We start from the raw sequence: 17,500 nt of genomic DNA, 5'->3' as shown, positions 1-17,500 counted from the left end.
TTACACAGCATAACCAAAGTTCTCATTTATTAGCTGCCAATTATACCTTAGCACTATAGGCATTCTATCAAAAATCTCATGTTATTCTTTTAACAATCCTTTAATGTTAATGAACCGGAACCCCCCAAAATCTCATCCTCTCACCTACTCTAACAATTTTCTCCTCCTCCTGTGTTAATTTCTCCCTCTATACCTAATGCTGCCCAATAGCTTTCACCTCCCCCCTTAACCTTTTTTCTGATTTCTCCCAACTTAAATTTAAAACAAAAAACAACTCTTAGGGGCGCCTGGGTGGCTCAGTGGGTTAAAGCCTCTGCCTTCAGCTCAGGTCATGAACCCAGGGTCCTGCCTGCTTCCTCCTCTCTCTTTGCCTACCTGTGATCTCTGTCGGTCAAATAAATAAATAAAATCTTTAAAAACAAAAACAAAACAAAACAAAAAAAAAAACAGAAACTCTTAGTCCTACTTCCCTTCCAGCTATTACCTGTTTCTCTTCTTCCTTTTTATGTCATGATCTGTGGGGATGGCACGCCTGGCACTGTGCAGTACACAGCCCACATGACTGAAGTATCTGTATTGGAACTGTCTACATTTATTGCTTTCAATTTCTTTTTCCATTTTACGCTAAAGCCCACTACAGTTAGGCTTTGGGCCCCCACCAATCCACTGAAATTTTCTCATCCAAATGTTTTCTGTAAAGTGTCACATAAAAAATATTTTAGGCTTTGTGGGCCATATAGTCTCTGTTACACTTTTTTTTTTTTTAAAGAATGCTCTAAAACTGCAAAATCCATTCTTCATTTGTAGGCTGTAAAACAAAAACAGTAACAAAAGCAGGCATGGTCATGAGGTACATTTGGCTTGATGGTCAATTCCCAGTCCTTACCTTACAAGGCCAATGAGTACTATATGATTTATACTTTGATCATGCTTTCCTCCTTCAAAGATTTTCTTCACTTGGCTTCCAGGGCATCACTTACATTCTCCTGGAGCTCCTACTACCTCACAGGTCATTCCTCTTCTAGCCTTCTTTGCTAGTTCTTCAATTTCCTGACTTACTACAATGGAATGCCCCAAGGCTCAGGGTCTTGAGTTCTTTCCTCCATCTACTGCTTCCTCTCCACACCCACGTGAGCCCACCCAGACTTATTCACCAGTTGAGGTGGGTCCCATTACCTTGGATTCCTCCTCTCTTTCACATCCCACTCTATAAGCTAATCCTATCAGTTCTACCTTCCAAATGAACCCAAAAGCTGACCATTTCTACTGCTGCCATTCTGGGTCTAGCCACCACCATCTCTTAACCCGGTTTACAGCAATAATCTCCAAATCAGTCACATCATTTCTACCTTTGCCTCCTTTAATCTATCCACAGAGTACCAAAGAGGATCTGGTTAAAAACTAAGTCAGATCATGTTACTCCTCCACTCAAAATCCCCCTACAGTTTCCCATGTAACACATAATAAAATCCAATACCCTTATAATGGCCTTCAAGGTTGAAAATGATGCAGACAGCCTGTTTCCGGCTGGGCCACATTTACCTCCCTTCTCACCCTTAGCTGGCCCGGCTCAGCCATGCTTGCCAACTTGATTTGCCTCAAAAAATCCAAAATACACTCCTACCTTAGGGCCTACTGCTCCTAGCTGCTCCCCGGGCTTGGAACACTCTTACCGCAAATACCTTTAAGGCTCACTTCTTTAACTCTTTCAGGTCTTTATTCAAATGTCACCTTCCAGTGAAGCCTTCTCTGACTTTCCTATTTATAATTGTGAATCCTCTACTACTACTGATCTCTAGCACTCCCCAGCTCCCCTTTCTAATACACTTTTCCAGAGAACTAATCATAGCATTACCTAATGTTCTATATATAATGGTTGTTTATTTTTTTGTTTTGTTTTGTTTTTTACCTGCATGAATTAAGACACTTTTGTGTGTTTGCTGATTTACCTCTGGAACCTCAAACAGGACATGGACACAGTAGGTGTTCAACATTTAAGGATAAATAAAACCACTAATCATTCTAGAAGAGATGGTCCCACCAACAGTAGTACTTTAAGAATAAACTTAGAAGTCTTAGAAAAAGAACTTATCTTGGTTTGACCAATATAAGGCTAACCAGCAGTAAGTCCAATATTTCTTACAGCAGACTAATAAAAGTACAGATAATTTGGCAATGTGTATTGGCAACATTTTTCTAGATGCTTACTCTCTGACACTTCAGTTCCACTTTGAAACATCCTTTCCATGGAAATAATCCAAAACATAGGAAAAACTATGTGCATAAATATTTAGAAGTAAAAACTTAAAAATTATGTTGAACAGTGAACTGAGTAAAATATGGCACATATTCTTGACAGAAATAATGTTCATGAAATCCATTATTCTGTTTTGAAAACTTCAGTGACTCCACTTTGCCTTCAAGACAAATTAGGCAACTTTTTCTACCTTCCTCAGCCTGATATTTTGTCCTTCCCTCTTCAAAATCTATACTCTAGGCACACTTTACCACCTCTCTACCTTCCCCAATTCTCCAATTTCTGGAGACTCTTAACATCTTAGTTTATGTGCCCTCCTAGGTACTCTGGCAGCACTTTTCACCAAAGTCATGTTTCATAGTAATTTATGGTAACTGCTTCTTTAATGAACTTTTTCACCTACCACAGTGAATAGCTAAAACTTAGCATAAGCACCTGATCTTAAGCAGGCAATACATGTAGAAATGAACTGAGTAATATTACATAAATATTTATGCCACTATAAGTTACCAGAAAGTTTTGGAGGACTGTATGATCTATTTTTTTGGGGGGGGGTTCCAAGATTGTGCAGGTGTGCGCATGCGTGGGGAGAATCTCATAATGGAAAAGAAAGTATACTTGTGTGTGTGTGTCTATAGAGAGTCAAAATGTAGATAATAACATTACAGTACTATAAAATGCTTATAAAAACAGTTCCTCAAACTTTTTTTTCCTCTCAAAATGCATAAACCAAATAAAGACAACTACTATGTGAGAAGCCAACAAAGCAGCTAGTCCTTCTATTACCTGAGTGGAGTTAGATAGTTGGTTTTTCCACGGCTCCTCTGCGCTGCTGGTCAGGTTTGTGCGGTTATGAGGTAGAGTGACTGCGTTTCGCTGCAGGTAAGGCACGTTTCCATTACTTCCACTTCCTGTTATGTGATTATTGCCTATCAAAATAGTGTCTGTACTCCCCAGCGTTCTTGATGTGCTACAGGGAACATGGCCTGTAGAAAAGGGTCCGTTGGCCAAAAGCTGCCCAGGGCAGGCAGGGCGGACTCCAGGCTGAGAGACGCTAGGCACTCTGGTCAGAGCAAGCTGTGGCTGCTGGCCAGAGACTGAGTTTGTAGGCAGTGATGAGTCAGCTGTTGGCCCATTAGGAATTCCAGTAGATCGTACCTGTGCAACTCCTGTTTGTCTCATCTGTCAAAAAGCAAATGAAAAATAAATGCTGCTTATGTGGCCCATAAAGTTGAGAATCAGAACATGAAGGTGTGTAACCAGGTAATCTCTATCTTATCCTAATGTTTAATTTCTCTAGGTTGAAAAATACACACTTTTAAAAATAAAAAATTTTGTTTGTTCATATTTTGATTAGCTCCCTTAAAAAAACAGAAATCTGTTTTGAGAAACATCCCTTCAGTAATGATAAAAGAAAGCAGCTGATAATTATGGAAACTGGAATTTACAGGTCCTTTCCCTAAGCAAACAAACAAGGAATCTCAAATTTTCATTCTGTTTTATTTATATGCCAGATCCTCCAAACTAAACAAGTCCTGAAGAACCTCACCTCAGTTTCGGATAGCTTGTTAAGTAATAAATAATATAAATAAACCCTTAGAACACAGGCAAAATAGCATGTAAATAAGTAAGACAATACCACGTCTTGTGCTCAAAATGAAATTTATAGCTGTTTTTACCTAAAAATCTCTGTCCACTATTAATATTTTAGGACGCAAGACTACTAACTTCCAGCAAAAACTGGCAGAAAGAAGTGGGCATGAACATGCTCTAAAAGGATGTTTTAGTAAAGAAAAATACTCAAAATGCTAACAAATTTTAGGGGGAAAAAACGCTATACACACTTGGTGTTGCTGCATTAAGACAAACTGACTTTCCAGCTGTTCCAGCATCAGTTTCTGTGCTGGATTTAAGTTATTTCTATTTGCACGGAGCTGTTCCAAGTGCTAGGAAGAAGAAGAAAGGAGAATACAGTCAAAGGCATATCTAAGAAACCAGCTCAAGCTCACTATTCTATGCAACCTTGTCCCAAAACAACTAGACCAACTCAAAACCACTATCTAGTCAAAGATACAGATTCCCAATCAACAGTAATCAACCCCAAGATGAAGCCCTTTAAGTTTAAGAAAGTAAGAAGTAAACATTCACCTAAAGAGGTTTACTATAATGGGATATTTGAGACAAATGGGCATAAAATTTTACTTGTCAATACAGTATTTTTCGGTATTCAAACAGAAAGTTCTTTAAGCTTACAAATGCATCATGTCAGGTACACTCAAAGCAGCACTGTTCGGAATAAGAAAAGTTTGAAGACAGCCTGACCATCCAAAACAAGTGCTCTGCTTAAATAAAGGTGTGAAATCTACATAAATACGCCACAGTCATAAGAGAACAAAGAAGCTCTTTTACACACTTGACACGGAAAGGTCTATAAAAATACGTTGTTAACAATATATATTACATTGTACCATTTGTGTAAAAAAGGAGAAAAATAGTAACGTATGAAAGGAGGAGGATGCATATTTGCTTGTACATGCATGCCATATCTGAGGAAAGACCGGTCAACTAATAACAGAGACTGGCTGTCAAAAGGAGAACTAAGTGGGCAGGAGCAGGAACTGGAAAGAGAATTTACTCTATATAGACTATAATCATACTGATGCAGTTTGAACCCTGTGGATATACTGCCTGTTTAAAAATAAAACTAAAAATAAGTGAAAAATCAAGACTAAATGATCCCAGTACTCTGATAAAAGTAGGTTCATTTTGCTTATGTGCACATTAATTGAATTTACTGCCACTCAACTTTAAGAATACTTCAAAATTTAAAGTTCACTGCTTCTACTCTTTTTGAAGAGGAAACACAATCTGTCAGAAGCACATCTCACACACCTGTAATTTCTGTGGCGTCAAACACCACGAGTGAGCTTGTTGTTGTACTGGAGGCTGTGACACTGCATGGCCACCACTCCAATTGTCGGGAGTGCTCTGAGGAAAATTGATAAAAAAAAAAAAAATAAAATTAAAGAACATTTGGTTAAATCCATGGAGTTAACAACAATGACTAATGAAGGCCAAATGACTATGAACTGGAATATTACATATAAAAAACGTTAAGACATTAAATTCTTTTAAAAATAATTGTACATGCATAATAAATTTGGGAAATCATAAATTTAAAACAAAAATATTGATTCTTTAATAAGCCACCCAAAAAGGCCCACCCCTAAACTATGGCCCAAATGGCTAACCTAAACACCACACTGTCCACTAGATCCAACAATAAATAAATCTCAATGTCAGTAGAAAGTGATGATGAAAAGTGTGTTGAGATCTTAACGGCAGGGAGATGAATAAAATGATTTGATGAATGCAAATTTATCCCTACTTTCTATATTTAATAGGATGCTAAGAATTTGGGATGGAAAACTCAAACCTTTCACTCTTTGATGTCCACAGATTTAAAATAAAAAACAGGAGACAGTCAAACTGCACAAGTTCAGGGCAGTTGGGAGTTTCCTTTTTGAATGGGATTTTCTATTTCTCTAAAACATATACCTTTGTTGGACTAGATGTTCTTTTCCTCTTGGCAGGACTGGACAGGTCATCTACTTGGCTAGAAGGAATCATGTGTAGTGGCAAGGACTGCTGTGAAATTGGTGTTTGACTGAGGCCTACTACAGGTTCAGTATTTGGATGATGAGGTTTACATGCCTAAGAATCACAGAAGGAAGACAAAAATAGGGTTCTATATATTCTTAGTTCATTCCTTCAAATTATAAAACTTTACAAACTGCATACTTTTCAAAGCTGTGTGGACATCGCTGAATGCAATTATTGAAAATCAAAATCAAATGAATCATCAATGGAGGAATGTGTACCTTCCTTTGAAAAACTGCTTTAAAAATTAAACAAACCACTGCAGCATTATTTTAAGAAATCTCCTTCAAAATCATAAAATGCACAAAGGTTCTAAATTGGCACCCCAAAATTTCTTCCCATATCAGAGGGAGTTTTATTTTGATCTAGATTCCCTTCACAATTACAGCAAAAGGCTTTTCATTAATAAAAGCCTCCTGTACTTAGTAAAATACGCTTGACCACTATAGATTGAAAAGAACCCTTAAAGCTGGGCACCTGCAGAACATAACCCAACTTCTCACCTGCTGTGCTGTGTTCATGGCACCCTGCCTGGAGGTAAGCTCTGCGGGGATTGGTAGGCTCCACGCCTCCTCAATACTAGGAAGTAATTTAGTTTTATTCTGTAGACTACCTTGTGGAAGGTTACACAACTGAGCCTAGGAAAAATTATGTAAAAAGCAAATTTAACACAAGCCTACTTGAGTAAGAGCAAGTCCACTAAATCTTCCTAAATGCTATAACTAATTGTTTTTAAAAGAAAATAGATTCTTAATTTGGGGTTTCAGAAAGATACTAAGTATAAAGAGGGTAACCGGAATATAAACCTTTGTGAGAATTAAAACAAAGCTGAGCTCTGTTTTCAGAGTTCTCATAGCTGTCTTCTCATGAAACTCCAAGCAAGAGTGAAAGACAGTGTTTGTGTTCTTTGCTCTAAAATGCTATGACAACTTAAAAATGTAGACAGCACATAGAAAAAAATTATGTAAATTAATATGCATCAACAGTAAATGTGCAAAAGAGCATCTTTTAAGTACTGCATATCTTACTTAAAATGAAAAGTTTAAAATAATATTACAAGCTATGGTATGTTTACAAAATATGGAAACAAATTATAGACATCAAAACACAACTAGACAAACTTTCCAGCCACCCGCCTCCTGCCTGAGTGTCATAGGGAAACATATGCTTTTAAAAAACTGCTATTTAAAAGTTTTACCTGTAAATACTTAATTCGTGCTGCAAGTGCAGAGGTATTACTACAACTTTTGCTTCTGGTTGCATTTAAGTAGCATTTAATGGCATCTTGAGGCTGGTTGCAGGATTCGTAGAGTGTGCCTAGGTCCATCCAGGCTGCAGCATGGCCATGGTCCAATTGTACAGCACAAATGTAAGCCTGTAAAGCATCCATAGGCTGATTTTGCTGCTGATATAGCACGCTAGAAAGAGGAAGAAAAAAAAAAAATAGGTCAACTAAGAAAACTACTTAGCTTCTCACATGGTATTAACTACCAAGTACATTACATGTGATGCAACTGCTGTATATCAAGTATAATACCATTATTTTTATATAATGTCTTACCCTATTGAACACCATGTATCTGCACTTGCTTCTGATTTATCAATAGACTGCCTGTAAGATATAAAGGCATCCTGAACTTTCCCAATACTTGAATAGCACCTGAGAAGGGAGGGGGGAAAAAATCCAGACAATTCCATTAATACTGATAAATTAATTTTCTGAAAAATGGACTACACATATCAAAGCAAATAAAAAATCCTAACAAGCTAACATATTTCTGTGAATGTGTGTATATATATAAAATTATAATGTAAGTTATAATTAACCACTCAGTAAACTATACTATAGTTGATCTGGTAAGTGCTAAAGCATGCTGCATTAATGAATATTAAAATAATTAAAGGCCATATTACTTCAATATCATATAGAGTTGAAAGCACATATGTGCATACACATGCACGGGCCATTACACTTGAACAGCCTGATCTATTTATATAGCTTACATTCATTAAAAATACAGAGTTAAAAACCAAGAAAACCATTCTATGTTGGTAAGACTTGCCAAATCAGATTTCAGTTCTCCTTTCCTAAATAATAACCATGAGGTCAACCACTCTGTAATTCGTAAAAAATACAAATATTAAGATGCAGGTAAAAATCAAGCTAACTATCAAAAACAGTAATAATAAGGTGAGTACAATATTTCACATCACATAAGGGAAGAAGGGATAATTAAAGTTTCAAGGACCTGTCATTTTCTTAATGCAGATGTACTGGATGGATACAGAACAGCAGCTGGAACTATAAATACAGAAATTATCTTCTTAGTGCTTTGCACTAAGGAAAAAAGAAAAAAATAAAACCCAGTCCCTGCCTTTAAGGAGCTTACAATTTAGTTGAGGACTGAAGACACATTACAAATGTCATGATGCCGTAATCACATGGCTGACATAGACAAGAACTGGTCTGAGAATTTAGGGTAGAAGACACCACAATATACACTACAGGATTTAGGAAAAGCAAGGGAAGGATAACACTAAGGAATCTGAATATGCATAATGCATATAAGTTTAGATCACTGATTATTCATTATCAGCCAGTGTATGGCAATGTGACCATGAAAATAAGACTGAAAAATAACATGCACTTACATACATAAATTTTCCATTAAACTAATTAATATTTTTATTGAAACCAACTTATTTTGAAATATAACTGGCCGGGTAAACAGTAAAAAATTCGTAAGTGTGGGGCGCCTGGGTGGCTCAGTGGATTAAAGCCTCTGCCTTCAGCTCAGGTCATTGATCCCGGAGTCCTGGGATCGAGCCCCACATCGGGCTATCTGATCAACAGGGAGCCTGCTTCCCTTCCTCTCTCTCTGCCCGCCTCTCTGCCTACCTGTGATCTCTCTCTCTGTCAAATAAATAAATAAAATCTTTAGAAGAAAAAAAAAAAAAATTCGTAAGTGTTTTTACGTGCCCAAATAGCATATTTAGATCCTCATGATTATTCTCTGGAATTTTACTGATTCATGTAATCCAAAAGTCTCAGGAACCACTGATTCAGACAGAGAAGATGAGAGAAGGCATTTCAAAATGTTGTTTGAAGAGGATGAGCAAAACCCAATATAGAGGAGACAGCACAGATACAAAGAGTAGAGAATTATAAATCCAGCCTGAGGATAACTGAAATTTTTGTTCTTCTAACAAGAGAAATGGCACCATGAAAGTACTTCACAGGAATATTAATCTGCTAACAATGTGTAGGGATAAACTGGAAGGAAAATAAATTATGGACAGTAAAAAAGAAGGCAGCTATACTCACTGACTTGGAGCAGGCCAAAACTGGGATAAAAGAACATGGCATGAAAGAAAAAGAAGGGAGAAAAAGTAAACCAAAAAGACAGATAAAGACTTTGTGACCGACTGATTAGATATCCGTGGGTAATAACTTAGATTTAAGCCTGAGCAAAGAGAGTTTTAAAAAATAAATAAATAAAAGGTGACCTCATTGGCAAAACTAAAAGAAGAGGAGATGATTTGGAAAAGAATATGATGAATGAGGTTTGAAATATGCTTACTTTGATGTGAGGTGAGAACACTAAAATGGATAATGTTAGGTAAAGAATAGATGTGGTCCTGAAATTTAATACCTTGAAATACAGAGATCTAGGTTTGAAATTTATCCACATAAAAGAGAGGGTGTAAGAACACAGGACACCTAGGAGGGAGAGGTGAAAATAAGCCTAAGGAATCACTAATTTTGCGGATTGGGCAATAACAAATGTCAGTGACTGAAACAGAGAAGGCAGTGTCTCCTTTACTAAGGGAGAATTCAGGAGAAGTCATTAACAATGCCAAATAGGGACAGATACCATGAAGGAAGGAAATGCTTAACAGATAGTAGAAAAAAACATTCTGTTTGTTGTTCTTAAATCAAAGCCAAATCTCAGATTTATAGACAAATTTACCTCACCACTGGGAGGAATAAGCAGTAATTCCCCAAACCAATGTTTTCACATTCCATTCCTACAAAGTGAAAGTAGGAAACCAATGTGCCCAAATGCAGATGTCCCAGTCCAACCACCAACCAATTTTCCTCTAATAAAACTTAAGTTCCCCTGAGACAGCCTTGTGTCTCTGAAAAAGCAGAAAGTGAACCTAGGCTCTAGTTCCTGTTCTGACTTAGTTACCTGTGTGACTATGACCTTGGACAAAACATTTTACTTCTCTGAACTCACTTTCTATATCTATAAAATGGAAGGGTTTACAGAGTGAAGGAGGTGACCTCCCTGGTTCCCTCCTTGCTCTAACATTCTATAGTTCTGTGGTAACAATGTTAGTGATTAGTACTAGTATAAGAGCATTACCACACTATCCTTGTATTATGATACAGACAAGCCAAATGACATCTCCAACACACACCTGAAGGCAAAGGTAAGTATGAAAAGCCTCAGAAATATTAGGGTCATCAAATCCCAAAGTTATCTGACACTTGAGGTTGTCATTCTGAGCTTTAATAACTTTTTAGAATTAATTAATTATTTTATTTGACAGAGAAAGAGAGAGAGAGAGAGATCACAAGTAGGCAGTGAGGCAGGCAGAGAGAGAGCGGGGGAAGCAGGTTCCGTGCGGAGCAGAGAGCCTGATGCAGGGCTCGATCCCAGGACCGTGAGATCATGACCTGAGCTGAAGGCAGAGGCTTAACCCAGTGAGCCACCCAGGCGCCCCAAGAGCTTTAATAACTTTTAAAATACACACTATTTACAAAAATTTTCTCACAACAAAAAGGATTAGAAGCAACACGTCAGTAGGCAGTGAAACGAGGTTTAAAAAAAAAAAAGTAAACATCAATGAAAAAAGTCTAAAACAACTGTCGAATTATGTTATTATGGATAAAAAAAATCATTAACATCTAACATGATAATCTTGAACTCCAAAACAAATTAAACTGAGGTAAGTATCCTTTATTTGAGAAATCATAAAGCATGTCGCGTATCTGGAAAATTTTATCTGAAAAGATTCGAATAAAAGCATCTCAATGGCTTAAAATATGAAGTCAGTTACTAAAATTTAAAAAAAAACAAAAAACAAAAAAACACCCTCCCATGGAATACTGTTCACAGAGCTGAAAATTATAGCATTACTAAAATAGTAATTTTAGATATTTAAATGCCTAGAATTTTTTAAAAGCATACTAAAAAGACAACAACACTACTGTATTGTATTTAACTACTTATCTTTAGGTCAAAAGGAAAATAATCTCTGGTACACATGCCTTTTAACATATATTGAAATAAATTTTCACGTATAAATGTTAACACTAGAGGCCATGACTAGGCAGCCCCTACTTCCCAGTACTGAATCTCCTTTCCAGTCCCTGTATGAAGCCTCCCACTGTGCAACACTAACACCAGCAACGGTGCCAGCTCCAAATGCAAATGATGTTCAGTCAGTTCATTTATTCCATTTATTGTATAGCCACTTTGCTAGGTGAGAATATACAAAGATGGTAAGATCCAGCTTCTGCTCCCAAATATCTTCAGTGAGAGAGAAAGACAAAATTTGGACTCTCAAGCTTTTCTAGTGAGCAACCCAAATTAGATGATTTTATAAGCCCTGGAAGGCATTAGAACATTTCTGCTAAAAATAGGTACTTTCCCAGCCAACTCTTACTGTACATTATTAGTGACTTATCAAAATTTAAAAAAAAAATCTTAATATTACTCCATCTCATAGAAACACACTTTTCTAAATTTAAAGGAAAAATGAAACCATAAAGAATGCTAAAACTTAACATGATTATATGGAAAATTCAAAGAGCTAAATTAAAACAAAATGGGATAATTTCAAAAGAAATCACAAAATTGAAACCCTTAGGGTGAGTAGGTACCTAACAGACATTTATACCCAGGGCTTCTCAACCTCGTCACTACTGACATTTTGGGTGAGGTTAATTTTTTGTTCTAGAGGGCTGTCCCACTAGATGTCTGTAGCATTCCCCATAGCTGTGATAACCAAGTATCTCCACACATTATAAATTGTCCTCTATGGGACAAAATAGTCCCCTATGAAAACCAACGATCTAACATAATCCTCTTCTTTAATAGGTTAAAAGAAAATTGAAGCATCAAAAAGTTTAACTGTACCATCCATGATTCCACATATAGTAGCCTAACCAAGACTTGAATCCAAGCCTCTCAACATCTAGTACATTGATCTTTCCACCATACCACAAAAGCTAAAACCAGTTAGGAACCAAAATACAATCTAATAATGGCCCAAAATAATAAATCTATCAGATACATATACAAAAGGTATATTTCAAATAATCAGTAATTTTGGCATCTAAAGTATAGAGAAAAGGTTATAGACATATAGAAAACTATTTTCATTATATGTCACTTCTCCTTTCCAACAAAACCGCTAATAATGTATCCACTTTATCACTGTGGGATGTCAAGCAGAACTGATTTGAGACCTACATTAATCAAATTATGTCCATCCTAACCTATATATCACTATCTAAAATTATAAATAGAAAGGTCCCATTGGCTACTGGTTGTCACCAGGCAGAATAAGAAATTAATTCTGTTCTGTTTGACACATTGAAAAAAAAAAACTAGAATTCAAAAGAAAGTGTATTTAAATGCTAGAATAAAGAACTATTATCTAATAAGACTTTTTAAAAACCAGCAATAATTCAAGTCAAATGAAAATCTAACAAGCAAAATAAGAAATGTCCCAGTAGACCAGATTATGCTGTGAGAAAACTATCACATTCCGAAGTTTTCTTTAACTTCCAGAAATCTTTGTGATAATATATTTAAAAAGGATAATACACTGATCAGGTTATAAATGTAAACAAACCTTTTAGCTCATAATTCAAATCTCTTAGCTGGAATAAACCAAAGGAAAACTCAAGTATAGTCTCACCTTCCGAGGAAATACCAGGACTGGCCAGAATTAGGATCTGCTTCCAAGGACTTTTGGAGATATTGAATAGCATAGCTTTCCTTGGTGGCTTTATCTCCCAGAAGATCCACAGTGTGATGCATCCAACCTATAGCAAATGATTAAAAAGTATTTACCTAAATGACTTAATTGTTCTTCAATTTTTTAAGAATACCAAGCAGAAAACATGTAAGTAAAAATACTCTTTTTTCAGTCAATTTATTCATTTAGTTTGGCATACACACTCCCAAAATTTAGAACTGCTAATTCTGATCATAAGGAAGTCTGTTTCTCACAGGAAGATATAGTCAAACCTATAAAGAACTTTATCCCAAGAAACTGAAACGATATTAAGCACTGATTTAACACTTAGTAGATTAAACTACAGTTCCTCTTTTCTACTTTTGGTATTTGAAAAAATCCAAGTTATGAAACACAGAATATAAAGATGTTTGATCTTATTCAGTGCTCTATGTAAAACTTTATGTACATTTTAAGACTCTCCAAGACAGTCTATTAACCCAATGTTCATTTCAAAAACAATAAATATGATACTACTTAATCAATGATAAGCTCAGAGTACAACACACACATATAACCCTGCCTCACTGGCACTGGCCACATATGTTCACAACTTATCTAAAATAAGAACTATAAAGCATTCAGCAATTATTAAAAAAAAAAAAAAACCCAAGGCTAAGAAAAGTATATTCAAATGGTGTAAATAAAAATGGTATAAAATGCGTACCACAAATGTTTAATAAATAAGTTTAGATAGTGCATAATCTCAATTATATGCAGAATCTCAAAAAACTGAATACACAGAAGCAGATAGTAGGATGGTGGTTACCAGGAATGGGGAGGTAGGGGAAATGGGGAGATACTGGTCTAAGGGTACGAAGTTGCAGTTACGTAGGATGAGTAAGTCTAGAGAATAATGTACAGCAGAATGACTATAGTTGATAATACTATAATATATATATAGGAAATTTGCTAAGAGAGTAGGTTTTGGGTGCTCCCACCACACAAAAACAAATGGTAACCATCTGAGGAAATGGATTTGTTGATTAGCTTGCCAAAACTATTCATTTCACTATGTATAGGTGTATCATGTTGTACACCTTAAATATGCACAATTTTTGTAGTATGGAAGAGGGAAGAGGGAAAGTAAAGGAAAGGGCTATGTAAGCAATCAAAAGATTGGATCATGGAATACTGACTGTATTCTAAAACCTCTGAGATACACAGGAATAATTTGGTTTAATTTGCTGGGGAAATCATATTTCAGTTGTGGATCAATTCAAGTGCATAAAATCAGCTCTGTTCTTCGTGTATAGTCCATATTACATATAACAAATAAGAACCCTTATTTTCTGACCTTTATTATAGTTGCTGTGCTCCAAAAGGTATTTCAAGGAGACTGAGTTACTATGTTTTATGGAAATACATGTCAATCACACGTTCATGTTTGCTCATCTGTTCTCTGTTATCCCCTATTACTATTAAGAACGGAACCTAGAGAAAGAAGCTCTGAAAGGAGCTGCTTAAGCATGATGTGTAGGCATAAGTTAGACTTAATTAGGAGAAGGGTTTTTTCCTTTCAAAAGCATGAAGTTTATTATACTTACACACTCTGAAATATGGTAAGACGACGCTAAAGAGGACAGGTGATTCAGACATAATCCAAAACTATTTCAATTTATTTCCTAAATTTAAAAGGTGTATGCATTTTTGCTATTGACATTTTCTTCACTGCATCTAAAATGCATAAAAACTTATAGTGTGGATTAAAAAAAAAGTTCATATTCAAATATTAGCTGAATGAGTAAGCAGCCTTATGCCAAAGGCATTACTTTGTTCTTTTTACTTAAGAACACAAAAAACTTCTTTACTAGTAAGCTTGTTATAAATTTTTTTAAAGATTTCATTTATTTATTTGAGAGAGAGCCCGCACGCATGCAAGTAGAGGGAGGACAGAGAGGGATAAACTTGTTTTAATTTAAAGATACAAATTCACAATACTCAAACATGATCTGTAAGCTTACTAAAAAAATATTCAAATAGTTCCGCCATTTTTGAAAGTAAGGATAACTCAAGTAAAATTCTAACCAGAGATTAAATTAAAAACAAAACTAAAAATGAAAGTTTTATTAAGGCAATGTGCTCAGTTTGTATAATTAATCATATGATATGTATCAATATCATGAAGATTAGTGATAAAATCTAGGCTTAAATGATTTTAAAACTATGTAATAGTCACATTTATGAAAATATTCATATTACTACACATTGGTTAAAAATTAAGAATAAATTATTTGCCCAGACCAAAAACAAATAAACAAAAGCTGGGGGGAAACCCAAATAACAAATACATAGAGGAAACATGACTCAATAACTATATAACAAAACTAATGTAGGGAACTCAATCACTATCGTCTTGGTAACATATTACAACCAAATGGCTACATTTCTTCATCTTTAACATCAGACTAGAATACTACATGTGTACAAAAACACTATACTGTTAGATATTCCACAACTTTTAAATGAAATGTTTCAGTTAATCTTATTGACAGAGCTATGAAAGCAAGCTCACCAACCACCAAGTGACTCTAGATGAATCACTTAACTTAGTGGTAAGTATATGTAGCACAAAGAAGTATTCAACCTCCTTCACCCACGGGTTAAGTACTAGAGAATAATTTCTGATAATTTAAAAGGACTAGCTACACTGAAGAACTGAAATGAGATGGACAATGCTTGGCAGAAGGTGGAAATATGCTCAGTTCAGATTAATTCTATCAACTCTGGGTAAAAGAAGGAAAAAGAATAGAATATATGAGCCACATATTTGCTATTTCTGACACGTAAAAATCATAAAGAGAAAAACTTGTAATACACTAAATGTACACTATTACATACCTAACTGTTGTAAGACAGTTGCCTTTACTTGTGCAGAAAGGTTTTCCGTCTGCAAAAGTTGTTCATAAGCTTCCTTTGCAGAATGATACTTCCTCTAAAAAAAGCAGAAAAAAGATATTTAAAGAAAAATAAAATTGGTATCTTTGAAGAATCAGCTCATATATTACGATTTACTGCATAATATTTTAAAAAAAGATTTACTACATAATCCTGACAAAGTATTAAAAGATGCCCTAATTTTAAGAATGTGCTTCATCTCAATTGTTAAAATCATCAACTTATTTAATAACAAATAATTTCACCTTTATCTCATAACACTGACGAAGCGAAAGAAATATTCTATCTCCAAGTGCATAATCCGTTTACCTAGAAACACCAAGTTCCCAAGGAACTTAATATAAATAACAGAGTATACACCAAAAATGCTTTAAAAAATCTAAATGCAAAAGTAGTTAAAATCTAAGTTTAAAGGATACTGGTATATATCCTATGGAAAACATTATAGTATGTATGATTGTAAAGATACCAAATTTCCCATACTTAGAGAGTAACAGCATTCACAATATTTAAATGTTCCATAAGCAAATCTCTAAATGAAACCATTTACCCTCAGCACCTTCCCACTGAAAGTACAAATGTGAAAGAAACCCATTATTGTTACAGCCATAAAGCTTAAGACTGTTTCTCCAAGAAAAAGGAGAAGGGGGGAAAAAGGGGTAAGCTAACAAAAGAAAACCTCATAAATATTACCTTTAATACATACTCAGCAGAAAAATGGATTGAGGTGGCTTTTATTCATTATCAGCAATACTCCACAGCTGCCTGACAAACAAATTCTTCTCAACAAAACATAGGTATAGGGGCTCCTGGGTGGCTCAGTTAAGCCTCTGCCTTTGGCTCAGGTCATGACTGGGGATCCAGTCCCACACTGGGCTCCCTGCTCAGCAGGAAGTCTGCTTCTCCCTCTCCCTGTCGCTCTCCCACAGCTGGCTTGTGCTCTCTCTCCCTCCACTCACTCTCTCAAATAAGTAAAATCTTTCCAAATAAAAACAACAACAAACAAAAAACCATAGGCAGAAATATAAAACTAGCTGTAGGAGCCTCAGGCAAATCACTGAAACTGACTCAACATCTATAAAACAGAGCTAATACCCAATCTTTCCATCTGGAGTTGTTCTAAGGATCAAATGAGATAAGCAAAGAGCTGGAGAAACAAGTAAGATGCTACATGAATACAGTATGTCAACACAGAAAAGATCAGAAAGAACTAGCCAATGAGAGTAACAGAAGCTACTACTTAAAACTTTTACTCATCAATTAAATTAGTTCCCCTAAATATTAATCTGATCGCAAAAAGTTGTTTAGGCAATTAGTACAAGGTAAGGACCAAGTTATCCAACTCAATTCCTTCGAATGGTATGCTAAAACATACTTCCAAACACAATAATAATAACAAAAAAATATTTTAAAAACTGGTTGCATCACACTGAGAAACATCAAGTTAGATTTCTACCTCTTATCATATATAGGCAGTTCAGAACCATATGAGAGAAAAAAATGTAGGAGAGTATTTCTTTGAGATGGGAAAGAAGTTCTTTGGCATGGCCAAACAATACAAATCACAAGGAAAAATAAAGATCTGATTTGAAACACAAAGTGGAGGGGCGCCTGGGTGGCTCAGTGGGTTAAGCCTCTGCCTTCGGCTCA

The 17,500-nt window shown here is 35.6% G+C and overlaps 1 protein-coding gene across 8 annotated transcripts in view; it reads right to left on the bottom strand.

Annotated features, from left to right (window-relative positions):
- The window catches only part of LOC111150336 (lysine demethylase 6A), a 203,904-nt gene that overhangs the window by 45,978 nt on the left and 140,426 nt on the right, over positions 1-17,500 (bottom strand). Inside the window, exons 9-17 of one of the 8 annotated variants that reach the window (XM_022507787.1) lie at positions 15,794-15,887; positions 12,854-12,980; positions 7,479-7,577; positions 7,116-7,335; positions 6,421-6,555; positions 5,816-5,971; positions 5,150-5,245; positions 4,102-4,203; positions 3,044-3,439 (exon numbers count right to left, since the gene is read on the bottom strand). In XM_022507787.1, the coding sequence (XP_022363495.1) occupies positions 3,044-3,439; positions 4,102-4,203; positions 5,150-5,245; positions 5,816-5,971; positions 6,421-6,555; positions 7,116-7,335; positions 7,479-7,577; positions 12,854-12,980; positions 15,794-15,887 (1,425 nt within the window). The remainder of the gene's footprint in view (positions 1-3,043; positions 3,440-4,101; positions 4,204-5,149; positions 5,246-5,815; positions 5,972-6,420; positions 6,556-7,115; positions 7,336-7,478; positions 7,578-12,853; positions 12,981-15,793; positions 15,888-17,500) is intronic. The other 7 variants (XM_022507788.1, XM_022507791.1, XM_022507789.1 and 4 more) reach the window with 7 other exon arrangements.

Source organism: Enhydra lutris, unplaced genomic scaffold, assembly GCF_002288905.1.
Source record: "Enhydra lutris kenyoni isolate GAN:26980312 unplaced genomic scaffold, ASM228890v2 scaffoldscaffold23, whole genome shotgun sequence".
NCBI classification, from domain to species: Eukaryota; Metazoa; Chordata; class Mammalia; order Carnivora; family Mustelidae; genus Enhydra; species Enhydra lutris.
This window is presented reverse-complemented; position numbering and strand designations above follow the sequence as displayed.